Source organism: Balaenoptera physalus (assembly GCF_965194825.1).
Source record: "Balaenoptera physalus genome assembly, chromosome: 11".
Lineage (NCBI taxonomy): Eukaryota > Metazoa > Chordata > Mammalia > Artiodactyla > Balaenopteridae > Balaenoptera > Balaenoptera physalus.
In genome coordinates, this window is record NC_138896.1 from 71,356,737 (window position 1) to 71,384,184 (window position 27,448).

A 27,448-nucleotide genomic window follows, 5' to 3' on the forward strand; every position below is an offset into this window, starting at 1 on the left:
TTTTCTATAGAAGTTTATTCCCAAAACAGAGCGCGGCTTCACGGAACAATTTACACAGACAGGAAAAGGAGCCACTGGGCTGGGGGGGGGGGGGTGGGACCCTCAGAGAGGGGCATCTACAGAACCTAGGACATAGCAAGGACAGCCCCCTCTCCCCACAGCAGGCCCCTCAACTCTTCAAGGGCTGGGGTCACTCTGGGTAAGGACAGCTGGGGTCCTGGCTGGCGGGATTTGGCACCAGTCAGTAAAGTAGAACTTTTAATCTCCTTGGAAACTGCCTCCCAAGAGTATGCATGAAGGAGGTGGGTGTCTTCAGGGACCCTCCACAACCCTGCATGGCCACTGTTCCCAGTGGGAAGAGGATGCCTACTCTCGAGGCCTTCTGGGCCTGCTGTTCAGCAGGGGACTCAGGGCTGACCTTTGGCCTGGGAGGGCTAGGGGTTAGAAACCCCTCAAGATGGCCAGGCTCAGGGTCCTCACAGGTGGGTCCTCCAAGCCCCTCTCCCACTTTCTCTACCTTTCACTTGTAAACAAAGGGAAAAAAACATTCTCAACTGTAAACAAAGTGTAAAAGTTCAAAGTTTTAAATTGTAAACAAAGTTGAAGAATGTTTTAAGTCTTGACCTGTAAACAAAGTAACAAAATTTAAAAGTCCCCAGTTCTGGACATCAGACGAAGTAATAAAAGTGAGAGTTTGTGAACAGGGTCCTAACAGTCATTTTTCCCTTTACAAGGGAATAAAGGAGGGATGGAAGAGTCACTTCCTGCAGCCCGGGTGCCTAGGGCCAGGGAGGCTCCTGTAAACATGGGAGGCAGTGGCACCTACATTCTGAGTCTTTAATTCCCTTGTTTTTGCTCCCCTTGCTCCCCCTCCTACCCCAGCCTTCAGAATAAATTCTAGCAGGGGGCAGTGTCAGGGAATTAAATGGCACCACAGACAACTTTTGTTCACAGCAGGGGCAGGGGCTGTGACCCCTCCATCCACCCTCTGCAGGAATGTCTGAATAGAGGCCTGAGCCCCTCCCCACGGGAGAAAGGGAAGCCTTGATCTGTAAACATGACATCTGCTGCTCCACCAACGCTCCACAGCATCAGTCCTGGGTCATAAGGCAGTAAGTGGCAGGGACTCCACATAATAAACACACACATCCACGGGGAGGGGCGGCATGAGCGAGCCCCTGTGAGGAGGTCAGAGGACCCCTGTTTCCAAGACCAACCCCCAGTCCCAAAAGTTTGGCCTGTGGGACATCCAAGAAAAAGCAAAGACTAATTCTGCACTTTGGGCCCTGACAATATTCAGATCAACCGGGGAATGGGGCGGGGGGAGCATTTACCCCTCCTGTCTGAATCCACCCCAGTAAGATGAGAGGAAAGAACAATTAAATTGCCAGGGACCCAAATGGGGCAAAACTCTGCACCTCTTTCCCTCTGTCCGCCTCCCCCTCCCAGCCCAGCCTCAGAACCCCGGGAGACAGAAAAGCTGAAAAATAACATAAGCATATTTCTCTGGTTACAAAGGTACAAAACGTATAAAAGTCCTCCCTTCAGCTCCCTCATTCCGTGCACCTGTTACACGCTTGCTCACATGCTCACAGACGGGCATGGGCAGCCAGCACTGCAGCAACAGAGAGAGCTGGGGGGCGGGGGTATAGGAGGCTGCCATGGGGTCAGCCCCCAACTCCTGGAGTCTCTTCTGTTAGCCCAAATCCTCCACCGCCCTCGGCTGGTCCTCATCTGCACGTCTGCCCCTCAGGAGTGACCCTCACTTCTGGGAACTCTGCAGAGATGAATGTGGAGATCGAAGGTGGTTGCTGAGAGTCAGGTGCCTCTGGACTCCCCCACCAAACCGGACCTGGGCCACCTCCCCCATCACCTTCGCCTCTCAGTCCCTAGCGTGCTTATGCCCATTCTGGGGTTCTCAGAGCCCTTCACCCATTCTGGACCCCCAGACTCACCAGCAAGGCCCCTTGGCTGGCCACCTATGTCTTTCCTCTAAGCACTTAGTGAGCACCTACTATGTACAGACTCTGTTAAGCACCTGACAGATTTTGTCTCAAAAATCTCCACACGGGGCTTCCCTGGTGGTGCAGTGGTTGAGAATCTGCCTGCCAATGCAGGGGACACAGGTTCGAGCCCTGGTCTGGGAAGATCCCACATGCCGCGGAGCAACTAGGCCCATGAGCCACAACTACTGAGCCTGCGCGTCTGGAGCCTGTGCTCCGCAACAAGAGAGGCCGCGATAGTGAGAGGCCCGTGCACCGCGATGAAGAGTGGCCCCCGCTTGCCACAACTAGAGAAAGCCCTCGCAAAGAAACGAAGACGCAACACAGCCAAAAAAAAAAAAAAAAAAAAAAAAAACACCTCCACACCTCAAAGAGTTTGCTACCATAGACATACTTTGCAGATGAGGAAACTGAAGCTCAGAGAGGTCAAGTGTGAGTCCAGAGCCTGAACCACTGCTCAGTTACCCCAGCCCTCCCCCAACAGTCGGACCCTAAGGCTAGGCTGCAGGAGGACCCAGGTGGTGCTCACAGCTCCCTCTCATCCCCACCTCAGCATCGTTCCAGAGCCCTGGGTACCAGGCCCCAAAATCTCCTGCCCCTCTCTCCTTCCTGTCTTCTCCCCCATCTCTGCTCAGGTTTTTTGTTGGTCTCCTGCCCCAATCCCAGGGTCTCCTTCCCTCCACCTACAGAAAGCCTTCTCTAACCCTACAGACCTCCACAGAGCCTGACCTAGCTGTTCCTCCTTCTTAAAACTCAACTCTGCTTTTGGCTTCCAAGACCTGGTAATTCCTGGTTCCTCCCCACTCCGTCTCTGACTCCTGTACCCAGCTGCTTCCCAGGTATGTCTGCCATCCCCTACTCTGAGATGCACCAGGTCCCAACTCAATTCCTGTGTGTCCCACCCCACAGTGCCCACAGGCAGGAGGAACTTAACATTGACTGAAGGAGTAGGTGAATGAATGATTTACTCTCAAAGTAAGTTCTTCAGCCTGGCATGTAAGGCATCTACATCCTGGCACTACTTCTGGTCCCTCCTTATCCCATACTACACCCTAAGCAAAGCCTCCCAAGCAAAGCCTTCTCACCTCCCTGCCCCTTCCACATACCAGGCTACCTCCCGCTTCTAGGCCTTGGCTCCTGCCTTCCCCCCTCCACTAGCTCAAGCCCTTTGGAAGGCACCTCACTCTCCTCCTTAGTCCAGGAGGTGCAGGCCCCAATCATACAGCCAGCAAGTTCTTGCTAATCACCCCATTCGCTGCCAGATTTCTGCCCTCAGGCTGTGGCGCCCTGGCTGCGCAGTGCCTGGGGTAGCCCAGGCTCTCTGCCAAACCCCACCCCATTCTGTGGCAGAATACAGGGCACGGTGCATGGGAGGTTGCCCTAAACTGATGGGGGTCTGAGCAGGTGGCCAGACCCTGCTTACTCTGAGTCGGGTGACAGCTCCGAGATGCTGTGGGATGTGGCAGAGCGTGGCGTGGAGGGCCCAAGCGCAGAGGCTGTGGCAGAAAGTGTGGCGGTAGTATGAGGGCCCGAGGGTGTGCTTGAGGACTGCACGGTGGAGGAGAGAGCTGAGGAGTTGAAGGAGGCGAGGATGGAGGAGAGAATGTCCAGCTGTTCTGTGGAGGGGCCGTGGCTAGGGCCACTGGCTGGGTCTCCCCTAACTCTGAGCAGCTGCGGGGGTGGCCCAAGGCCTTCTCGCGAGGGGTGCCGGCTAGGCACGTGGTCCAGCCGCTCCCCTGAGTTCGAGCTCCTGGACAGAGAGTCCAGGGGCCGGGATGGCAAGAGGGGGTCCCTTGAGAGTTGCCGCTGGGGAGACAGGGGCAGAGGTGGGGGCTGTGGGTCAAGGTCCTGGGCACCACGGGGCGGGGGCAACGTGCTCAACCACTCGCAGGGCGCCCCTAGGTCCAGAGCATCGCGTGACCCAAAGCGGCCAGCCACGGCACCAGGGTAGTCCCTGGGTGGCTGCCTCCGTGGTAGGGTGCTGCCCCGATCCCTGGGCTCCAGGCGGCCTGGCATGGCATCCAGGCGTTCCTGGGAACCTGGCCGACTCAGGGGACGCAAAACAGGGGCAGGGGCCTCCTCCAGTCGTTCACGGCTCAGCTGCCGCCTGAGGAGCAAGTCCAGCTGTTCTCGGGAGGAGTAGCGGCTGGCTGGCTGCGAAAGGCTGCCAGTGCCCCCTCCGGCATAGATGCGACCATAGGAGGCAGCTGGTACAGCACGGTGGCCCAAGGTGGCTGCACGGCACCAGGACAATTCAGGGGTGCCCCGGGTCTGTGGCACCAGCGGGTACTGCAATCGGTTCTTCAGGATGCCTGTGGGAGGAACAAACGGGGGACAGTGTGTGTATGGGGGCCAGGAACTCCCTGGGTCTAGGGATGCAGCAGCCTCTGGAATCCCTGTGACACAGGGTTGGGGGCAGAAACCCTCTGGGGAGGGGGTACAGAGGCCGTTCCTGGGAATCCCAGAGAGGCTGCGGGAAAGGGGTAAGAGTGAGGCAGTAATCCCTGGGGTCAGGACAGAGGCAGTCCCCGTGGTGCAGGGGTAGGGGCAAACCTCTCCCCAAGGTCAGAGGAAGGGCAGCCTGCAGGTCCTGGTAATGCAGCCCAGGGTCAAAGAGGCAGGAATCCCCAGGGTTGGGGCAAGAGCAGTCCCTGGGGTCCCTGTGATGCAGGGGTGAAGGGAGAAACCCCTTGAGTTGGGACAGGGACAACCCCTTGGGGCCCCTGTAAAGCAGGATAAGGCGGCAGAAACCTTCCAGGTTAGAGCAAAAGTTCTGAGATCTGGGGCAGAGCAGCCCCTATGGTCCCTGCAAAGCAGACTGGGGTTGGGGGAGGGGGAGGAATCCCCTGGGTTGAGGCAGGAGTGGCCTCTGGGGTCTCCGTGGTGCAGGCCAGGGTATGCGGGGCAGGCAATTCTCAGGTCAGGATGAGGCAGTCCCCTGGGACTGTGAAGCAGCGTAGAGGAACAGAAACCCCCATAACAGAGCGAGAGAAGCTCTCAGGATCCCTGTGAGGCTATTTGGATTAGGAGGATGAAATCCCCTGGCTCAGGGCATGGGCAGTCCCCAGGGTCCTTGAGGCACAGGCCAAAGTCAGGGATCCATACCTTTTCTCTGGCGCTGGGCCCGACCCAAGGAGGTTTCATCTCCACTGGTCAGGGCCAGGTCCGGCTGGTTGTTGTTGGCTGCGTCCTTGCTGGTGTCCAGTCCCAAGCGCCTTTCAGAGCCCCAGGTCTGCAGAGCACAGGGAGCAGCCTCACATTCCCCCAGGGCTGGCCAGTAGGACAAGAGATCATTGCCATCCACATCTGTGGAGCCAGGGCAGATAATAGGAGTCACCCCAGTGACTCACAACCCCTGTGAACCAGACTCAGTGGCCCCCTAACCCTAACGACTCCTGAAATCTGGGTCTTTCTCATGGAGCAGAGGTAGGAATAGGAGAGTGTCTCTCAGAGATCAATGGAATCATCCATTGAGGGCGATACTGATAAGCTCCCCCTACTCTTGACTGGAGGTGGATAGAGCCTGGAGGTGGGGGAACCTGACGGCTGAGGGGTCAGGAAGACCAGGCTGAACCACAGCCCTCAGGGAAGAGGAGGGGCTGGAGAGATGACATGTCACCCTGTAACATCCCTGACCTTGTTCTTCTGTTGCCTGGGCCGCTCCTGGGTCTCTAGCCAGCAGAACTCTGCTGGGAGGCTGGATGGGGAGAGGTATGTGGGGGCCCAATGATGACCCCAGGTTCCCAATAAGTCGGTCCCAGGAATCTTCAGGGGGATAGCAGGCTTTCTGAGTCACACCAAATGGAATATGGGGTATCTCTTGGTCGCCCATGGGGTCAGAGGGCCCCATCACCTTTGGGGTGTGTAAGGAGCCTCTCACTCTGGGCTGCCCGGCGGAGTGGACGCTGGAAACGCCCCCGTGTCCGGCCATTGTCCTCACTTTCTGAGGATGGGATGGACAGACTTCTCTCCTCCTCCAAGGACAGGTCACTGTCAGAGTCAGAGTCTGCGCCTGGAGTTGGGAGATCAGGAGGAAGACACAGTGGTGGCCAGGGGAGGTGAGGGACTTGGGGGTCTTGAGGAAGGCTATGGCAAGGGGGCTGGGGCCTTGGGGAGAGAGCTTGGAGTAGGGGTAGGGACAGAAGGGCTGGGACTTGCCAGGAGAACCAGGCCTGGGCGGGTAGATGCTTCCTGGGGCCGTGACCTCGGGGGAGCTCACCCCAGCATAGTCAGCTGCTGCTCCCAATTTGGGGCAGAAGAATGAGGAATGGGGGAGAGACCCTCTACCTCCCTCCTCCCTGGGCCAGGCTCCCACCTCCACCAGCATCTCGATGGAACATGGCCACGTCCAGGTCAGTGGGGCCAGCGTGAGCCTGGAGGCCGTGGTCAGTGTGGTCGGCAGCCGAGCCATGTCGAACCAGGACATTGTCCCTGGAAATGCAGGAGCCCCCCCATCAAAGAGGGATGTGATGGGGTGCTTTGGAGGCAGGTGTGTCCGTGAGTAAACAGTCAGGTGCATGTGGAACGGCTCTGAAGGCACCCCTGGGTGTGTGGCAGGAGGTATCTGGGGCAGAGGCAGCAGCAGAGGCCCAGATGGCCGAGATGCGTGGACCCACCCCGAGGACCTGGTAATGCCAACCCCTGGTAAAGTGGGGCTGGTCTGAGCTGTGTGCCCCGTCACGAGGAGGCCCCTCCCCTCACCTGAGGTAGCTGCGGCCCCGCTGGCTGTCTTGGTCCTGGGTCCGGCCAGAGCGGGCACTGCTCACTGAGGAGATGGTGGAGGCGCCGAGAGTGATGCGGATGAGGCCGCTCTCCTCGAAGAGGGCCGTGTTGTTGTAGGCCCCGGGGCCCTGGGGAGGTGGTGAGGACAGGAGTGTGAGCCAGCCTGGAGAAGCCTCAAACCCTGGCCTCCCGGGGCCCCCACCCTGACTCCCTGGCCCTGAGAGCCCCTCACCGTCCCAGGCGCTGGCCTGGCCTCCTCGGGCGCTGCCTTCCTGCCCAGACAGGCTGGTGTCCAGGCAGCCCGAGCATCTGTGTTCAGGACACAGAAGAGTAGCAGCACTGCCAGGCCCTGCGGGTCAGCAAGGATCATTGAGGGGATAGTAAAGGTCAGTGAGAGGTCAGAAATGAGGCAGAGGTCAGAGTAGGGCCACAAGGGGGTCAGCTAGGGCTGGTGTAAGTCACTGTGGGTCAGCAAGTGGGATCGGTCATTGCAGATTAGAGTGAGGCAGTGAGAAGCCCAAGGGGGGACCCAGTAAGGGAATCAGGGAAAGTCAGCAGAGGCAGTGAGAGGTCAGAGTGGCATGAGTGACCGGGGTCAGTGAAGGTCAATGTGGACCAGCAAGCGGCCAGGAGCCTCAGCACTGGTGAAGGTCAATCCAGGATCAGCAGTCGTCTGGTGTCAGTCATCAGGTGGGAGTCAGCTCTAGGCCTGGGGTCAAGGCCCTGGGCCCCACCCTACTGAAGCCCCACCTGGTCCAGGGTGAGGGAGGGGCACCAGAGTTACCTGGAGCCCACAGAGTCCGGCGTGGAGGTAGTGGAAGGCCAGGATGCTGTGGTTGACCGCCAGGAGGCCAAAGAGCCAGGAGGCACTGACCAGTAGAAGGAGCAGAAATGAGCTGCGAAGGGTCCTGCCGCGGGAACGTGAAAGGATACAGGACATGTGTGGGTCACACAGGGCTCACACGGGAGACATGGGAGGACACGCAGGGTCACGAAGAGGACACACAGGGGACGTGGAGGGAAGGAAACTCCCACAGAAACATGGAGGTCTCAGGAGGGCACTAGGGGAGTCTGGAGGTCACAGAAAGAACCAGGAGAGTACTCAGGGAACCATGAGGGGACATGGGGAAAGCAGACTGGAAGCGGGGGGTGGGGCATAAGAGAAAGCATGGAAGGTAGGTGGAAACGCACGGGGCAAAGGGCAAAGTGAGCCACCCAGGCCTTGGGAGATACTGGAGAGACAGCAGGGCACAGACAGACCTGTGGGGCCAGAGTAAGGCAAGGGTGCCAGAGAGGGACTGCAGGCCAGGGCAGATGTGACTTCATCCCCCTACCCAGAATCTGGGGCCCAGCCTGCACCAGGGACGCTCTGGGAACCCCCAAACCCCACCCAGGAGAGGGCTGCCATTCTGAGAATCCCCCACTTCCTCCAGCCAGCCAACTCACAACGCAGAGGTCTTCTTGGCCTCCCTCTGTCCAGTGGAGCAGGATGTTCGGGCAGCAAGGAGAAACATGGTCCCATTCATCTGGACCCGTGGCCAGACATGTGGAACAGGGGCAGGGCAGAGAGAGACAGAGATAGTGAGAGAGACAGAGAGACAGGGACAGAGAGACACTAAGACTCACAGAGAGAGAGGCAGAACCAGTGAGAAACATACGCAGACACACAGACACACAGACACACACACACACACACACACACACACACACATACAAAATACATAGATCAAAAACAAAGAGAAACAGAAGAGGGGGACTTCCCTGGTGGCGCAGTGGTTAAGACTCCGTGCTCCCAATGCAGGGGGCCTGGGTTCAATCCCTGATCAGAGAACTAGATCCCACATGCATGCCGCAACTAAGAGTTAGCATGCCACAACTAAGGAGCCGGTGAGCCAAAATGAAGGAGCCTGCTAGCCGCAACTAAGGAGCCCATGTGCCACAACTAAAGGAGCCGGGGAGCTGCAACTAAGGAGCCCGCCTGCTGCAACTAAGACCCAGTGCAAATAAACAAATATATTAAAAAAAAAAAAAAGAAACAGAGGAGCTTAGAATCATAGAAAAAGTCAGAGATAGGGAACCAGAGAGGGACTGAAAGATGGAGGTGGAGAGAGAGACAGAGGTAGGGAGAGGAAGCCGAGTCTCTGACCCCACACCTCCCATCTCCATGCCAGTTGGGCAGGAACAGAAATGGAGGCCAAGCCCAGGAAGCCTGCAGACTGCCACCTGGCACCCCTCAGCTGATACCACCACACCTGCTGCAGGGCCACCTCCCGCTCCCCCCCACCAAGGGGAGCGCAAGGTGGCACTGAGTGGAGGGCACTCACCACGATGACAAGGACGACAGGGCCTGCAAAACTCCAGATGAGGGGCTCGTGGATCGAGATCCAGCAGAAGTCAGGGTTCCCGTAGCCCTCGGGATCCAGGCCGACAGCCAGGCCTGTGGGGGAGAAGAGATAGGACAGAGGGGATGTATTCTAGAGCTGCTGACGCTCTCACGTATGGGGAGAAGCTGGGGTGGGGGCAGAGCAGGCTCCTCCCTGAGCAAATGGCAAGGGGGATTGAGGTTGGGGTCATGATCAGGATTGGGGGCAGGGGCGGGGGTCAGGCCATGTGATAGATGGAGGTCAGGGGTCACAGGCCTGGATGAGGCCAGTGAGCAGGGCCCTCACCCAGCAGCACAGCAGGGACGCCCCAGCCCAGGGCGTGGTAGAAGCGCATGGCGCCGCGGTCCACATTGCGTGGCTCGACCTGCATGCGGTAGAGGTGCAGCCCCTGCACGAGGAGCCACGCGAAGGTGCTGAGGAAGAAGTAGTGCAGGAGGATGGCAACCGCGGTGCACAGCAGCTGAAGGCAGGGTTGGGGGGCGTCAGGACCTCTCCTGCCACGCCCCACCTCTGACCCCTAAACCACTGCACCTTACCCCAGCTTCCTGTCCCAAACCCTGGCCCCAACCTGAGCACCCCTGATCTCTGACCCTGAACTCTGGCCCCAGGCCTTCCTGGGCCAGGTGAGGTCATCAGGACACAGGTCCCCTGGCCCTGACCCTGCACCTGGTTTTGGGTCCTGTGGATCCCCAGCAGGAAGAGGAGCTCTGCCACTCCCAGGGCAGCAGCCACATTGGCATGGATCCCACGCATGTTGGACTTGAGGCTGCGCAGGCTCAGCAAGACGGCCGCGGTCAGCAGCAGTGCGGCCACAGACACTGCTATGACCACGTGGGTGAACACAGCCAGCAGCTCCAGGTCACCCTCCAGCCGCTGTGGGGACAGGGATGGTCAGTGGGGAATTGGGCACTCCTGCCCTTTGACCCTCCCACTTCCTCAGGACTCTGAACACAGCCCCACCTCACGGGGAGAGGCATCCATGAGGACCCCGAAGGTGCCCGTCCGGCTGCAGCGACATCGTGCGTGGGACCCGTTCCTGTGCACCAGCTCACAATCCCGTGCTGTCCACATGCCGTGCTGGTCCGCCCTGTGGCCACAGGGCAGTCAGAACTACCATCCCCTCTGGGGAGTGCCCCATCGCCAGGCAGGGGTTTGTGAGAGGCAGTGGGAGGGGCCGAGGGTGCCTGGAGTTGGGGAGCAGCATTCCTCATGGGTCTGGGTGCACAGGGGATTGGTGGGGGCCCCAGGGGCAGGCTGGGCCTCCCACGGGCTACCAGGGGGACCAAGGGTTTCCAGAGTGGAGGTCCTCACGGGCCAGGCGGGTCCCACTGCACGCAGATGGCCTTGCTGCGATTCGCTGTCTGTAGCAGGCGGAACTCCAGGCTGATCGGGGACTCTAGGACACCCCTTAGGAAGTTGCGTCCATGGAACACAGCCACACTGACCACCGGGGAGTTCATAACAGGGTTCTGGGGAAGCCTGAGGAGACAGCCCACCTGGGCTTGGGCACTGCTGACCTCCCCAAGCTCTGGCTGCCCACCTCACTGTCTTCATGTCACTTGCCATGGCCCACCCAGAGTCTGAGATGCCCTAGAGTGGATGCTGTTTCTGAGAACCCTTTTAGCCTCTGCTGGGCTGCTTCAAGACCAGGAGTCCATGGCCTGGTTCTGCAGAAATGCAGCTGAGAGGCTTCGGACCCACTGCCCACACTGGAGTCTGAAGCCCAAGCAGCTACAGACTTTGCCTCTCAGTGCCCTCCCTTCCACCCCCGGCTGACCTCCTTCAGTCAGCCCGGCTTTGCCTATCTCCATCGGCCAGTTTGCCTGTCTGTCTGGCTCCTGTATCCTTTATGTGCCTGGCCCCAGCTGTGGCTCTGTGTCTAACTCCTCATTTGCACAACTGCCCAGAACATGATTCACATGGAGCCCAGCATGGACAAGGCTCCCAGAGTCATGGGCAGGAGCCTCTCTGTATGATTGTGAACCTGCTCATTTGTCCACCAAAAAAGGGGGTGCTAGGCTGGGGAGAAGCTTGCAGGAAGCCCAAGGGTGAGGAGCCTGGGAGTAACTCTACTCATACCTGGTGCCCCGGCGCTCGGCCTGGAACTGGGCAGGGAGCAGCCCCCCTAAGGTGCGGTAAACCAGGAGGATGACGATGGAGATCCCAGGCTCAGGCTCGGGCTCTGGGGGGGCCGGTGGGGGGGCCACACTCGAGGTAGTGGAGTTCTCCATGCTGCTGCCACTTGTGGACAGAACTGCCAGAGGAGGGGGAGGAGTCACTGCCAGTGACCTCTGACCCCAAGCACCCACAAACGCAGCTCTGAACCCAACCCAGCATCAAGCATGGGAATCTCTTCCCTTTGCAGGTCCAGAACCAGGGTGGGTGCAGAGAGCAGGAGCCCATGAAGGACACATGGGTCCCCCCAGCGCTGGATCCTGACTATCAAGGCCTGGGCGAGGTCACCTGTGGTGAGGGGGAGGGTCTGGCAAGGGGAGGATTGACAGGAGGGCGACATGGCATCTGGCTTGGGGGGCAAGGAAACAGGATCTGGCCCAGGGGTCACCCCAGGGCTCTGACCTTCAGGTGGGGACGGCCGTGGGGCCTGGGAAGGCAGCAGCACGTGCGTGTGAGGATCCCAGGCATCCTGGCCCCGGAAAAGGTTGCTGTGGTAACGAGGGTAGCGACGGGTCCCCCGGCTGGGACTGGGGTGCTCCACGCGGTCAATGCTGAGCACTGCCCGGGAGGAAGAGGGGTGAGACCCATCAAGGATCTCCTCCCTGTGCTGAGGGTCCCACTCCCTCCTCCTCCTATCCTGTACCCAAGTTCCACAACCCATAGCCTCCTTGCTACCAGCGCAGAGCCTATCCCTGCAAAGCGCTGAGTGTGGCAGCACAGCCTCCTGCCACTAATGTTGACATCAATAGCCCCCAACCCCTCAGACCTCCAGGTCCTTGCCCTTTCACGGCCCCCTGCCCCACCCCACCCTACCCTCCACATACTGATGTTGGGTGTCACCAGCCCCACGGGATTCAGGTACGTGAGTTCCATATTCCTCGCGAGCGTGGCTGCGTACTCCTCCAGGTGCTGCACCAGCCCGGCGCTGCCTGGGGAACCCCCGGGGGCCCGCTGCCCCAGCACTGCCCACAAGTCCCCGGTCTCTGGAGCAAGCAGTGCAGAGCCGGCCCACAGCAGATTCTGGGAGGAGGGAGGTGAAAGTGGGCCCAGCCAGGTGAGGATGTGTGAGGGGACAGGGCATGCCTGAGGGGTCTGGCCAGGTGCTCAGAGAGGTCCCAGTAGGTAAGGGTATGGCTCTGGAGGGGACAAGGGGAGAGAGAGAGAATCCAGGGCCTTCACTTCCCCGGGGTCGGGAGGGGCCTGAGCAGAGGGGCGGGGGTCAGGGCCAGGGGATAGGGAGCCCAAGGTGTAGCCCCACCTCATTGAAGTGGGCGTCTTGTGTGGCTGTCAGCCCGAAGCCCTGCTGGTGACTCTCAAAGGCCAACAGGTGGGCCAGCAGGCGGGCAGTGACTCGGACATCTTGGCTGAAGTAGTGGTCAGTGTGGCCAGTCACCTCCCGTAGCCTCTGAGCCAGCTTCTTAGCCTCCACAGTATCCAGGACTGTCTTGTTCAGCTCTAGGCCATCCAGCTGCCAGGACAAAGATGGGGATGGTCGCTCTGTGGTCCCTTAGGCCTTTCTCAAAAGCCTCACAAGAAGAAGGGTTTGGATTAAAGGGCAACTGGGAAAAGCCCAGGAGGTCAAGGGCTGGGGCATGATGTCTGGGGCCCAGCACAGGCCTGGGGAGACTGAGGCCAGGGCCAGAGCCAGGGCTGGTCTTGAGTGCAGGGCAAGGTCTGGGCAGTCTCACCAGCAGATTGAGTTCTCGAAAGGCAGGGGAGGTACAGTTGAAGAGGTCAGGCTCCAGCCAACCCTGGTCCTCGTCGCATAGCCGCACGGCAGCTCCTGAAGGCAGTTGACCCCTTGTCAGGCCTGGGGCCTGGACACCTTCATTGAGGAGGTGACCACAGCACCCTCCCCTACCCCAGGGGGAGCTCTGAAGCAGAGACCAGGTAGTAGGCATCCACGGCTGGACCCCTGGATAGAAAAGCCCCAGCCCCCAGCCCAGACGGGCCCCAGGCGCTTGTCAGTCAATTCCTGAGGGGTCTGTGGACCATTTCGAACCACCATGACATAAAGAAGAACACAAGGGCAGGACTGTGTGTGTGCATGTGCACCCAGACACACACACACAGGCCAGGACAGCTTCACAGACGTGTGGCCCAGGGCAAGAACACAAACCAATGCTCACACCTGCACACGAGTAGATGTGTGGCCCAGGACAAACACACAGATACACAGTGCGCCCCCAAGAGAATTTTGTGACCAAAATGAGGTGGGGGTGAAAGTTCTCACACAAATTTTAACTGCCCCAGTGGTGACTTTGCTGCCATCTCTCCCTTATCTGTGAGATTGGAACTAGAGTTGAATGAGAATTGACCTGGGCCTTAAGAGAGCTTGTAGCCACCAGCAAGAGGCCCCCTGACTTAAACACAGAACCCCCTCCCCAAAGACAGACACAGACGCGTGCACAGGCACAGAAAGACACACACAAGAGCATGCACACGCAGACAGTCTCTGTCCAGCCACTGCAGAGACCTCAAGCAGCGGGAAGGGTTCTGTGAGGACCTCAGGCAACAGAGAGGAGTCTGTGGGGTCCTCAAACAGAGGGCAGGGGTCTTTCAGGACCTCAGGTAGTAGGGAGAGGCCTGCAGGAACCTCAGGAACTGAGAAGGGGTCTACAAGGACCTTAGGAAGTGTGCGTGTGGGGAGGGGGTGTCCTCAGGCAGTGGGGAGTGGTTTCTGAGGACTTCAGGCATCAGAGAAGGGCCCCCAGGGTCCTCAGACAGTAGGAAGGGGCCTCCAGGGGCTTCAAGAAGTTGGGAGTAGCTTTTTAGAGACCTCAGGCAGTGGGGAGGGGTCTGCAGGGACTTCAGGCAGCAAGAGGGATCTGCAAAAGCTCTGGCAGTGGGAGGGGGCAGCGCACCTGAGCAAACACGTACCCCTTACCTGCACCCCGCAATCCTGCCCAGAAGCCAAGAGAAACAGATGGAGGCTCAATGAGGATGTGGGGAGGGACCCAGAGCCCCTAAGAGGTAGGGAGGGGCCCACATCGACCCCTACCCCACTCCCACCTCTTTGTAGGAACAAGGCCGACCAACTCAGGAAAAGAGGTGGCTCTAGCAAGTCAGAGGTCAGGCCTACCCCGACCCTCAGCTATTTGCCTGTCCCCCAGGTACTCACCCAGAGCCCCCCGAGGACAGGGCACTGAGGCCAAGACACCAAACTTGGTCTGAGGCCACCACACACCAGATCTCAGGGACTTGGGGCAGGCGTCATAGAGCACTAGGGAGGAAGGAGGCACTGAGCCAGGCAGCCAGAGGCTGGAGCAAGGGACAGCTACATCCACTGCCCCCCACCTACCCCAGGCCCACTGCCTACCACTCTGCTGCTGGCCTCATGGGAGCTGGCCCATCAGATTCTGTGACAGGTCCTCAAAATACTTGGGGCAAATGTGGGAGTGCCTGGGTGTAAGTGGTCTCCCTCAGAGAAGCCTCCCGGAGCCCCTACCCAAGAAGCCAAGCATGCCATGGGACTTGGTGACAGCGTGCCAGAGCCAGCCCTCTATATGTGGAGCTGGGTGGAGCCTGCTCACCCCGGCAGCCGCTGGCTGTCACTTCTGCAAAAGGACTGTCACAGCTGTTGCACTGGCGGCCAAGGGCTCCTGGGCGACAGGGGCACTGCCCGCTGTGGGGGGCGCATGAACGTGAGGTGGAGCCCACAGGGTAGCAGTCACATGGGAGGCATGAGTCGCTGCCCCGCGGTCGGTAATGGAATTCCTGTTTGAGAACGGGTCAGGGGCCTGAGGTCAGAGGTCAGGGCTTAAGATAGGGGTCTCAGGTCAGGGCTTGGGGAATGAGTGGAATCAAGGGCAAAGGGTCAGGAGAACAGTGCTCACAGGCCAGAAGGAAGACTGGCCTCAAATGAAACATAAGAGAGGGGTTAGATGTCAAGGACAAGAGATGGCAGTTAGGTCACAGCATAGGGGTAAGAGGTCAGGGGCTGAATCAGGTGGCAGAGGTCAGCAAGCTGGATAAGAATCACAAAACATGTCTACAGAAGAGTTAAAAGGTCAGGGGACAGGGGACAGGCGCACCTTGCAGTGACACTGCCCATTTGTCTTGTTGCAGTTGGGGTCAAAGCCCTTATGAACGTCGCAGTTGCAGGGGCCACACGTTGGGCTCCCCCACCAGCCCCGTGGGCACTGTTGGTCCATCCTGGGGTGGACAGCCACGTGAGACGCCTACACCACATCTCAGTGACCCTCCCTAACTCCCACCAGCTCTTTCCATCATCTCAGCCCCCAGCCCCTTACCTGTGCTCACAGTGGTGCCCAAAATAGCCACCTACACAGTCGCAGGTATAGCCATGGGGGGCCCCAGGGAGGTGCCGGCATGACCCCTGATTCTGACAGGGGTTCAAGAGGCAGGCGTCCACACAGCCCGGGCCATAGTAACCTGCAGGTTGGGTCAGGGAGCTCAGGACACTGGCCACAGAGCATGGGAGGAAGCAGGCACCTGTCCTTCTCAGTCCCTGCCTCCTCCAGGCTCTCCAGGTCCCCCAGTCTTCACCACGAGCCCCAGATCACCCTGCTCCCACCCAGGCCCCACCTGGCCAGCAGGTACAGGAAAAGGTCTGCCAGAGGTCTCGGCAGTCAGCATGGGGTGGGCAGGGCCCAGATGCACAGGCGTTGGTCACGACACAGCCAGGTTCCACGTTCACTCGGTGGCTCGGGGGAAGCAGGGCTGGGGAGCCCGAAGGCGTGGAACCAAGCCATACTCCCTATGGACACAGCCAGCAAGGGGTGAGACCCATGCCAAAGCACCTTAGTCCCAAGTCCAGCAGAGCCAGCCACCTGGTCTGATGACCCCTGACATGCAATTTCCCTACAAACCGTAGACCCTGACCCAATGGTCCCAATTCAGTGGCCCCATGGGACCCCTAATCATGCTGTCCCTGACACAGGCCTCTAATGACCCTTGATAATCTAAGCTAGACTCTCACCTCCAACAGCACAGAGAGGCTTGACCTGTCTCTGATGGCTCTGGGTCACCACTACCCCTATGCCAACCCCCATGTGAATGCAGCATTTCAGGTCCCAAGGCACCTCTGATCTCTGACCACTCACCCTACTGCCCCATATCATGTTCGCATGCTGACCCTCACCTGGATACAGCCAACCAGACCCTTAGGAGCCTCCTCTTCACTGCTGGGGGGCAGGCCTCCCACATGGAGTCGCTTTACCTTCAGGCCCTGCAGCTCACTCCCCACCGCCAAGGTGTCCTGGAGGAAGGGGACAGTCAGCACTGGGGGTGTGGGGGGGACCTGATGGACCCCTGCCCTACCCCAGTGTCAGTCTTGGCCTTATCCTAGGCCTTATCTTGCACCACCATGCTCTGTCCCTCTGGCCCAGAGGACTGGTCTGGAAATGAGATGCTCCCGAGTATGGAGGACCTGCTGGAGCATGGGGGACGGGTGACAGAATGTTTTCAGTCAAGAGCTGGGCTCAGACTAGCCCTTCTCTCCTGGACCCAGAACAGACCCTAAGATTCCATGACTTTGAGTTGGGAAGATCAGGAGACCAGAAGAGGCTTCCAGAAGTTTGGCAAAGTGCTAGCTGCAGAGGTACCCCAAGAGCAGGCCAGAAATCTGCGTAGCCTCCCTGACGTGAGGAGGGTGTAGCAGAGTGGGCTCAGAGCGAGGACATGAGGAGGGGGACTCGGGGGAGAATATCAGACTATGTGCAGTGGAGGGAAGTGAGAGGACTAGAGGTGGGGTCAAATGAGGTGGGTCTAGTCTGAAGGCTGAGAATGGACCACCCCAGGGTTAGAGGTCAGACCTGGAAGAGGCTAAAGTCCAATGAGACCATGAGGACATGGTGGCCCCGCCGGCCACCTGGTTCCTCCTGCAACTCCAGCCGCAGATCATGCCATCGGCCATCACTGACAGTCACCTGGTCCAGGAGGAGGTGGGCAGCACGGCCCGAGCCCCTGGTCACTGTCACAGACAGCAACCCCCGATCCAGCTGCGGGTAGAGAGGCACAGCCCTGGGGTCAGAGCCCCAAGTTTGGCTGGGGCTAGGAGTATCAGGAGGTGAGATCAAAGGGCTCAGAGGTCAAGAATATCAGAGGTCAGTACAGCAGGGACAAGGCTATATTTGGCACATAGGGCACTGTGCCCAGGGACACTATGCAGCAGAGAGTGAAGTTAGGGGGCAGAGGTCAGGACGAGGGGTCATGGATTAGTGCAGGTGGCACAAGAGAGCTATGCTGGTATGCTGCACCTGCAGAGGATATGATAGTGGGGAAGAGGGTCAAGGGCCCGGGTCCAGAGCAGGGTTAAGTATAGTCAGTACACCTGGCAGAGAAGTATGCTGTGTGACCAGGCCTGAAACCACAGGAATGTTGCTGGTGCATTAGAGGTTGAGAGCTGAGGGTCTAGGGAGGGATCAGGAGGACAGACACACCTGACAGAGGAGTGTGCTATGTGGCCCAGCCTGGACTTGCATCAGGACCCCCTGCTTCGCCCGTGTCCGAAATGCCAGCCCCAGGTACCATGGCACAGACACAGCCATGTCATTTCCAAAGTCCCAGCTCAGTGTGCCGTTGCCACGGAAATGGTGGGGATGGGCCATAGCTGGTGGGATAAAAGGAGGAGGGTCACAGGCCTCACCTCAAGAACAGAATTTACCCTGCAGGCTCCTCCTGCCCCAGGCTGCCCACTCACTGAGCCGACAGTCTTTGCCTCCGAAGCCCACAGGGCAGTCACAGCTGAAGCCACCCCAGCGCTCTGAGCAGAAGCCGCTGTTCTTGCAGGGGCCTGAGTCACAAAAGTGCAGCTTGGCCTGGCAGCCTGGGAGAGGAAGGTACATAGAGGATGTAAGAACACAAGGTGGTGGGGGGGGCAAAACACAGAGGTCCAGGGGGGCTGAAAGTGGCCATGATCTTAGCCCCATGTTCTCTCGGAGGGTAGAATTGGTAGGACTCAGGTCCTCAAGGCTAGGCTGCAGCATTCTGCTTGCCAGGAAAGGAGACAAGTAGGAGGTCAGATTTTGAGTTAATCCATATAGCCTTCCACCCTTTCCCTATGATGAGGACATGGCCTACCTGCCATGGTGCCGTTGTTTGCGACAAAGGATGCCATGTCCACTCGGCGGCCATCAATATGCAGGTCCCGCATGCAGCCAACAAAGTCCTTGTGGGACACGGGGAAGTTCTCGGGAAGGTTGGGGACACCCCCCAGGAGCAGAGGGCCTGTCAGGTCCAGGGACCTGGGGGTCAGGGGTCCAGGTCATTGGTGGGACTGGGGCCAGGGTAGGTTTGCTCCTGGTGGGGGGCATAGGAAATGGAGGGGGTAGGACTCAGAGGGTATGGTGATTGAGCGGGGAGGGTAAGATCAGGCTGAGGAAGGAACTGGAGACTTACTTCTGTTGCGGGGGTGCAAAGGAGAGTTTATGATGGGCAGATGGTCTGGGGAAAGGTGGAAGAGGCTGGGGTTGAGGATGAGGGTGAAAAAGGGAGGCATTTGGGTGGCTGGGGGAGGGGATGGGGGTCAGGTGGGCTGTGGGACATTAGAGAGACCAGGGGAGTGGAAACTTTGGGGGAGTGGGTGCCTGGGGACTGTGTGGGAGTGGGCAGTCTGGGCAGAACACAGAGAGGGAGGTTAAGGTGAGGTGGGGTTTCAGCATCCTAGTGGGGAGAGGGAAATACGGTGGTTTGGGGAAGGATGGGGAGTTTGGTAGGCAGTATTGGAAGGCTTGGAGTGGGCTTTGGCAGGCAGAGGGCTTGAGGATCAGGGGCTGGGGGCCTCACTTCTTGGAGCTTGTTTGTGTGCCAGCAGCCGCGCATGAGTAGTTGCCAATCTCAGCACCAAACTGCAGAGCCACAGCCATGTCGCAGTCATCCACGCTCAGCACAGCCACCTTGTCCTTGGAGGGGCCCTGAGCACCTCCCAGGGCATCTGTCCGGGGCTAGAGACCCAGGCACACCACTCAACAGGACCCCCAGGGTGACCCCTGAGGGGCAGAACCTGGCATCCCAGCTCCCCCCATACTCCCATGCCAAGGGTGGTGCCCACCTTGTTGTAGTATCTCAGATGCACTGTGTGCCACTGCCCGTCATTCAGGCCCCCTGGAACTGTGGGGCTGACCACTGTGTTGGACTCACCTGTGGGGTGGATGTGTGTGGAGGCTTGTCTGGAGCTGCTAAGTCCCCCTCTTCCTCCCACCCAGTCATGCAGGCACAGCTACTCCCAGGGTGACCCTGGATGCATCAGATAACTCCCCCCACTGGTGGCCACACTGGCTGGACCAGAATGCCTTTGGACAGGTAGGAGAAGCACACACTTCGTGGAGAGATGGGCTTTCCCATAGGGAAAGTGGTCCTCACTGTTGTCTGTTGGGCGTGGAGGTGTGTGTTCAGGTGTGCCCGTGGGGCTTGCACCCCTCAGCCATCTCACCCATACCTGCACCCACTCGCGCCCACACTAGTCCGCGGGGGCACCCACCGGTGGAATATGTGAGTCTCACTTGCCCAGCCACGAGCTCCAGGGCCAGGAAGTCATGCTTCTCGTTCAGGCGCCCGTTGTAGAAGAGCAGCCCACTGGGCTGCACCGTGGCGAACCTGAGGGGGGGGGGTGCCGCGTCACAAGCCGGACCCCTCCTCACACCCACCATCCCTGTGACAAGAAGGTTTGAGGGAGCCCACCCAGGAGGCTAGGGTGAGAGAGGAAGTGGTGAGAGAGGGAGAGGAGGGAGCGGTGTCCTATGGGACGCCAGGGTGGGGCAGTCAGGAATCTGGGTCTTGAAGGTAGTGGGGACCGCGTGCAGGTGCGCAGATGCGGGCGGGCACCTACGAGAGGGACAGCGTGAGGTGGAAGCGCTGCCGCAGGCCGCGGAACATGACGAAAGAACTGGGCGGGAAGGAGCGAGCCGCCACTTCGCAGCGCTGACCCTCGAAGGCGCCGCCCGCCGGGCACTGGCAGCGAAAGCCGCCGTCGGGCCCGTTGGCGCAGGTGCCCCCGTTGCGGCAGACGCCGGGCACGCAGCGTCCGGCCTCCGTGTCTAGCTCGCAGTCTTCGCCTAGGGGTCAAGCCGCGGTCAGAGGCGGTCAAGACCGCGCCCGCCAAAGCGCCAGCGGGCCCCGCCCCTCCGAAGGCCACGCGCTCCAGGCGAGCGCCAAGACCTCTGAAAAGTCCGGCTCCCTCAAGTGGGCAGCCCCTCGTTATACCTGACCCCGCCCTCCCTCCCCGCCTGGCTGCGACCAAGCCCCTCCCATGGTCCCGCCCTGTCCACTACCGCGGACCTCAGGGCCCCGCCTCTGCCCAGGGCCACGCCTCCTTCGCTACCTCGGCTCCACCAAAGCCTCTATTTCTTCGCGGCCTTAGGCTCCCTCTGGGCCAGGTTCTACCGCTTCTGGACTAACGGCGCCCAAATCGACCCCGGTTGGGTCAAGTGATGCCCAATCCTCACTTGCACTGCAGGTTCACCCAGCCCCGCGCCCCGCTCACCTGTGAAGCGCGGGCGGCAGACGCAGGTGTAGCCGCCCTCGCGCCGCGCGCAAGCGCCGCCATTGCGGCAAGGGTTGGAGTAGCAGAGATCGAGCTCCGTCTCGCAGAAGTCTCCCGTGAAGCCTGGGGGGCAGCGGCAGCGCAGGCCTGCGATGGGCTGGATGGGTCTGAAGAGCGTGGAGGCGGAGGCCAGGAAGGGCGCAGAGGAGTCAAAGCGCAGCACGGACACACATTTCATGTAGTTCTCACAGGGCTCGCGCAGGCACACGTTGTCGTCGAAGGGCAACACGTCCAGGAGAGAGCGGGCGGCAAGTGCGGCTCGGCGCACGTACAGCTGCTCCTGCAGCTCCTCGGAGCTGAACCAGGGACCTGCAGATCCAGCCCCGGCCCCGCGTGGCGCCAGCGCTGAGAAGCTCACGTTGAGCACGGTGCCCCCCACGTCTGTGTCGTTCTGGATGTTGAAGATGAAGACGTCCTCGGCAGGTGTGGCAAGTACTGCGGCCACGCCTTCCAGGAAGTGGCCCAGCAGTGGCGAAAGGAAGCGTTCCTGCCACATGTTCTCAAGGCGCACGGTCAGGCTGTTGGCCAGCAACTCCTCCGTGATGATGATCACGCGCAGCACACACTGAGCCGTCACACTATGTAGCCCATCTGCAGGCGGAAGTGGGGGAAGTGGTCAGTCTGGGGTCAGCGGCTTCTCCTCCCTGGGACATAAGAGGGCTGGGGCCAGTGACTGCTCAGTCCCCCAGCACCTCTGTGTTAGCAGGCTGACCGTGCCAGGACACAAGGAGGTCTGAAGCTTGTGATCACCAACTCTCTCAGCATCAAGGTGTCAACAAGTTGCTGTTTCCTCTTGCCTCCCTCCAACACAGGGAAGGGCCTGAGCCAGGGATCAACCAACCCCCTCTCTGCCCCAACAGTGCCCATGGGTCAGCAAGTCATTCCTCCAAAAGCACACAAGAAGGTCCCTAAGTGGTCAGTAACCCACCCTTCCCCAGGTTATCATGGTCAGCAGGCCAATCAGGACAGAAAGAGGAACCAAGGCCACTGACCACTGACTTTCCTTCCCCTCATCCCCCAGCATTGCAGAACCAGCAAAACATGCCCTCCAAAAGTATCCCTCTAGGTCAGGGATCACCCATCCCCTATATCTGGTCAGTCAACTGCTTTCCCAGGGCACTAGAAGGGTCCCTAATCCTGTGACCACTCAACCTCATCCCCCAGAACCCTGGGTCAGCAAGCTCCTTCTCTCCAGGAGGGCCTTGGACTCTGACCTCCTCCTCAGCATCCTTGAATCAGCAAGCTGCCCATCACCCCAGACCTGGGTCCTGCCATTTAAGTGCCCACCCTCAGAAATGAGCATGAGGTGCTTATATGCCTTGTCTCCAGACCCTAGTACACACTGGGTGGCCAACAGGGTTGGTTGTCCAGTGAATTGAGGGATGAATGTGCCTTCATTGGCAGTGCCAGGAGTCCATGCTCCAGAATTGGGGAATAAGCACTGGTAAAGTCTCTCCCAACCCCTTCAGCCTCCAGTATTCAGGACTGCAAGAGCTTCTCCTGCCTGCGCTCTCCTATGAGGGAACAGCTTGTGAAGGCCTGGGGACATGGCTGCAGAAAAGAGGCAGGTGGACCTTTGGACATTTCCCCAAAGGGCAGGGGCTTAGTCAGCCCCTTCAACAGCAGCCAGGTCTGCTCTCTGCCTGAGGCTGCCAGAGTAAACTGCTGTTCCCAGCCACTAAACTACTGGCCTCCCTCTCCTCCACAGATGGGCTGAGGGTCATACCAGACCCAAAGTAACCCTTCATCTGAACAGGGATGTGGTGTGGGCTGACTGGCCTATGCTGGCTTTTCCTGGGACCTCCAGAGCATTACCCCAGGACCTCTAGCCTTTCAGAGGGAGGGGAGCTATCCCTAGATTAACAAGCAGACAGTTCTTTACAGTCAGCAGACAGTTCTTTACAGTCTTTATGGGGTCTGCTAATGCCCTAGAATCTTTGGGGTTCTGTGGAGACTGCCCAAGACCCTAAACAGAGACTATATGACCCTAACCTGTGAGGCAGATCCTGTGGGGTGCAGGAACCCAGAGCTTAAGGGATTCTTGGAAGGCTTGAAAATCCCTCGTTGGTTTGAAGTGCCTTGTGGGGCCCCTGAGGACCTAACAGGCTGAGGTCACTGGCTCACTTGATTAACCCCCGCCCCTCACCTGTGACAGTCACCAACATGGAGGCCACCAGTGGGCGGTTGTTGTCTAGCTTGCGGCTGAGTCGAAGCTCCCCGCTGGTCTGGTTGACCACCAGCAGCTGCAGCTCATTGCCTCGCTCAAAGGAGTAGAAGAGGTGGTCAGAGACATCAGGATCGTAAGCAGGGATGCGCCCAATGATGCCTGAGGGGAAAGTGTCTGAGCGGTTGGATACATAGTTGTTGAAGAGGATCTGGAAGTTGTTGAGCACAGGGCTGTTGTCATTCTGGTCAACCAGGCGGACGTGCACAGTGGCCCGACTGACCAGAGGGGCTGATGTGGCCTGCACAACAATCACATATTCCTGGCGAGCTTCATAGTCCAGGTCAATGAGTGCTGTCAACTCTCCAGAGAAGATATCCATTTGGAACAGCTCAGGGATGTTCCCCTCCACAATCTGGTACATTATATGAGCATTGGGGCCTTCATCAGGGTCCACTGCAGTGATCTGGGCTACCACCGAGCCCACAATGCTGTTCTCCTTCACTCGCACCTCAAACTCCTCAGCTGGGAAGACCGGTGCATTGTCATTAACATCCTGCACCGTCACCTGGATGCTGACTGGAGTCCGAAGCGGGGGCACACCTCGGTCCACTGCGTAAGCAGTCAGTTCATACACTGGCACCGCCTCCCGATCTAGCCGCCTCACTGTGCGGACAATGCCAGAGGTGGGCTCAATGGTAAAATCTCCATCCCCATCTTCCCCATTCTGGAAAGTGTACTGGACCCGGCCATTGGCATGAGCATCCCGGTCAGTGGCTGAGATCTGCAGGACACTGGTGAAAGGTGGGGCATCCTCAGAAACCAGCCCTGTGTAGTGGGAGGCCACAAACTGTGGAGGGTTATCATTCACATCATTGACCATCACCTCCACGTAAGTAGTGTCTGCCTTCTGTGGGATGCCATTGTCCCGAGCTGTAATAGCCAGTGTGTAGGTCATCTGGTCTTCATAGTCCAGTGAGGCCTGCAGTGTAATGGCCCCTGAGTCTGCATCAATGCGGAACTGGGGCAGGTTGTCCTCCAGGAGATAAGTGATACGAGCATTCTCACCCACATCATCGTCAGAGGCACTGATGACCACCACGGTGCTACCCACTGGCCGATCCTCATTCACACTCACTGAGTAGTGGGCACTTTGAAAGACAGGCCGGTGAGTGTTGGCATCTGTAATGTTGATGTGCACATAGCAGTGATCATGAAGGGCACGGTCAGATGCAGTTAGCACCAACTTGAAGTACCGTTCCTGCTTGTAGTCCAGTGGCAGAGCCAGTGTCACCAGACCTACACCCCCCTGGGAGCTGATGGCAAAGCGATTCCGAGTGTTGCCTCCTGTGATCTGGTAGCTGATGGCACTGTTGGCATCACGATCTACAGCAGTCACGCTCACCACACTGGTGCCCACGGTCGCATCCTCATTCAGTCGTAGGTGGTACTCCTTCATAGTGAACTCAGGGCGATTGTCATTAACATCCAGCACAGTCACTGTGACGCTGGCTGAAGCTGAGAGTGGGGGTGAGCCATGGTCTCGGGCCTCCACACCAAAGAAGTAATGCTCCACAGACTCACGGTCCAGGGGACCACTCACAGAGACCCAGCCAGTGGCACTGTTTATCACAAAGGGTGTATCAGATGCCACACCAGTTAGGGAATACTCCAATCTGGCATTCTCTCCATGGTCTGCATCCACTGCCTGAATGTGGATGACTGAGTGGCCCAGGGGCGCGTTTTCCAGGACAGAGACCTGGAAGGGCGTGCTGACAAAGATAGGAGTATGGTCATTGATGTCGACCACCTGGATGCTGGCCAGGCCTGTGTTGTTGGACAGCGGTGGGCGGCCTGCATCCTGAGCCCGGATGCGCAAGGCATACTCTCGCTCTGCCTCAAAGTCCAGAGGTGCCACCACCTGGATCTCGCCCGTGAGGCTGTCGATGGCAAAGTGGCCGCGGCTGTTGCCACTGATGATGTTGTAGTGCACCAGTCCGTTGGCGTCCTTGTCCCTGTCGGTAGCCGAGACGCGTAGCACCACCGTATGGGGGCGCACATCCTCGCGCACCTGCGCCACGTAGCGTTTCTCGCTAAACTGGGGCGCGTTGTCGTTCTCGTCCAGCACGGTTATGTGCACACGCACAGTGGCAGAGCGCGGCCCGGGCTCTTGTCCTTGGTCGCTGGCCTCCACCACCAGCTCGTAACTTTCCATGTGCTCGCGGTCCACGCGACCGCTGGTGCTGATGAGCCCCGAGCGCGGATCAATTTCGAAGGCGGCAGAGGCGGCGGCGCGCTCAGCTGGCGGCCCCACAAAGCGGTAACGCAGGTTGGCGTTGGGGGGCGCGTCACCGTCTGTGGCACGCAACTGCAGGATGGGGTAGCCCTCCTCCACGTTCTCGCGAAGCGTCTCCCGGTATTGCGCCTGCTCAAATACCGGCGCGTGGTCGTTGCGGTCGGCCACTGTCACGGCCACCATGGTGGTGGCCGAGAGGCGCGGCGAGCCATGATCCTGCGCCGTCACGCGCAGGTAGTGGCGATCCATGCTCTCGCGGTCCAGAGCAGCCTCTGTGCGAATAAGGCCGCTCTGCGGGTCGATGCTGAACAGTTCCAGCGAGCGGCTGTTCATGAGCGCAGCCAGCGAGTAGACTAGGCGTCCGGCCTCGCCGATGTCCGAATCCTGCGCCACTACGCGTAGCACCGCTGTCCCCGCCGCCTCATTCTCGGGCACCAGTGCCTGGTAGTTGTACTGAGGAAACTGTGGGTGGCGGTTCGCGGCGCGACGGGGGCGGACCCGGCTCGCTGCGGGTATTCTCCAGGCTCCATGCTCCGTCGGGCCCCCAGGGGGGCGCGGCCCCGGGCGCTGCGGAAGGAAGCGGCGGCGGAAGAGGACGCGGGAGCGCATGCGCTCGGGCGTTGGCTCGGGAGCTGTCCGGGACTCTCGCAGTGCTGAACCAGATGCGGGAGCTGTCCTCTCCTTGCGAGGTGCTGAATCCAGCCCGGGGCCGGATCCCACGGCCCCGGGAGGGCGGTCCGGCCGGGGCCCTGTCCTCCTCGCTTGGGATGTCTTGGTTCTCTCGCTCTGACCCCTGCGCCCCGGCGCCCACAATTCCCCGCAGCAGCGCGTGGTTCCCACTTTTTGGAGGGCGCCTCTCCCAGTATTCCTCTGAGAGAACACCGGCTGGGAACCACAGGGCCGAATCCGAAGGTCCGAAGGGAAGGGAGAGCTGTTCTCTGGGCCCGGGACCCCTGGGGAAAGACGTTCTGGCAACAGACTATCTCTTTGCAACGGCCCTGTCCGCCCGCAAGAGGAGACCTCTGGACGCCAGCATAACAGAGACCCTGGTCCTTGTCCTGTCTCCTGCCCGCGGCTGCCAAATGTCTTGACTCCATATTCCGCTCCCAACCCCGGCTGCTCAGGGGGCCCTCGACCGCTTTGGTCGCTTTGCCTTCCCCCTCGGAGCCCCACGAAGACAGGTTCCCTGACTCCCAGGCCAGGCTTTCCATCCTCTCGGACCCCAGGTGACTCGGGACAAAGAGCTAAGGCTCCGCCGCCGATCCGCGCCCCTGGCCCCGTAGCAGCAGCTACCCCCGGGTCCCAACCTTGGCCCCCGCCGCCCCCCAGCTCCTCCCGGCTAGGAGGGAACAAAGAGAGGAGGAGAAGGAGCAGGAGTAGCGGGGTGGTCGGCCCTCTGAGACCCCACCACGGCTGCCGCCTCGCCATCACCCCCTACTTCCCCACACGGCCTCCACTGTCCTCCGCCTGGGTCCAGGCCTTGGGCCCGCGTCGCTGCTCGGGCCCCCACCCGGGGCCCTGCCACCGCCCTGGTCCCCCGCCTCTAGGCCTGTCGCTCCGCGCCGCCGCCACCCTCTGGGCACCATCTACTCCGCGGCCAGAGTCCCTTTGGCGAGCGGCCCCGGCTTTTGCCGCCCGCACCACAGCATCCCCGACGCTGCCGCCGCCTCCCGCCGCTCCAACATGGCTCCCGGTCGCTGCGATGGTTCGTTCCACCTCCGCCCCGAAGTCCCAAATCCGATGGTACAGGCTGTCGCGCATGACAGCTCTGGATATCGAAGTTACTGCCGCCATCTTTATTGAGGGCGGAGCATAAGTGCTGCCCACGGTCCTGAACCGGGCTTGGCGCTTCACTGCCCCTGCTTCCACCCTCCTCGTGGCCACCGCCCTCACCAGCATCCCTCCCCCTAGGGCGCTGTCTCAGCTCCGTCTTCCAGCTTTCTGCTTGCGGATCTCTTGCCCCCTTCCTGAGCACTAGTTTCGAACCCTGTCCCGGATCTTGGTCTGAAAATTTGGTGCCCATGATGTGCAGAGAAAGCGTTCTCATGACTCTTGGGCGAGGATACCATATGGAATCCTGGGGTCGGAGGGGACGATGGCTGGACGGGGCCTGTGGTGCCAGCAGGCCAAACAACAGCCTTAACTGTTCGATCAAAACTTTGCTTTGTTTGTTTTTTGTTTTTGTGTTTTTGGCTGCGC

The 27,448-nt window shown here is 59.7% G+C and overlaps 1 protein-coding gene across 4 annotated transcripts; it reads right to left on the minus strand.

The window, feature by feature from the left end:
* CELSR3 (cadherin EGF LAG seven-pass G-type receptor 3) lies at positions 1-27,448 on the minus strand. 4 transcript variants are annotated; one of them, XM_082413528.1, is made up of 36 exons: positions 22,936-27,448; positions 20,730-21,380; positions 20,076-20,301; positions 19,728-19,843; positions 19,299-19,387; positions 19,034-19,191; positions 18,329-18,492; positions 17,949-18,074; positions 17,689-17,858; positions 17,062-17,247; positions 16,389-16,505; positions 15,833-16,004; positions 15,538-15,679; positions 15,319-15,439; positions 14,818-15,001; positions 14,406-14,507; positions 14,172-14,186; positions 12,973-13,067; positions 12,543-12,752; positions 12,109-12,304; positions 11,687-11,842; positions 11,189-11,363; positions 10,421-10,588; positions 10,070-10,196; positions 9,776-9,982; positions 9,395-9,569; positions 9,050-9,162; positions 8,172-8,251; positions 7,510-7,633; positions 6,958-7,074; positions 6,705-6,853; positions 6,319-6,434; positions 5,857-6,015; positions 5,109-5,309; positions 3,427-4,315; positions 1-1,777 (listed from the first exon to the last, which is right to left on the minus strand). In XM_082413528.1, exons 1-36 carry the CDS (start codon positions 26,675-26,677, stop codon positions 1,750-1,752), a joined length of 9,966 nt encoding a protein of 3,321 aa, XP_082269654.1. In that variant the 5' UTR covers positions 26,678-27,448; the 3' UTR covers positions 1-1,749. The 4 variants fall into 4 exon arrangements, with proteins under 4 accessions (XP_082269654.1, XP_082269655.1, XP_082269656.1 ...); XM_082413529.1 differs by lacking the exon at positions 14,172-14,186; XM_082413530.1 differs by lacking the exon at positions 6,958-7,074.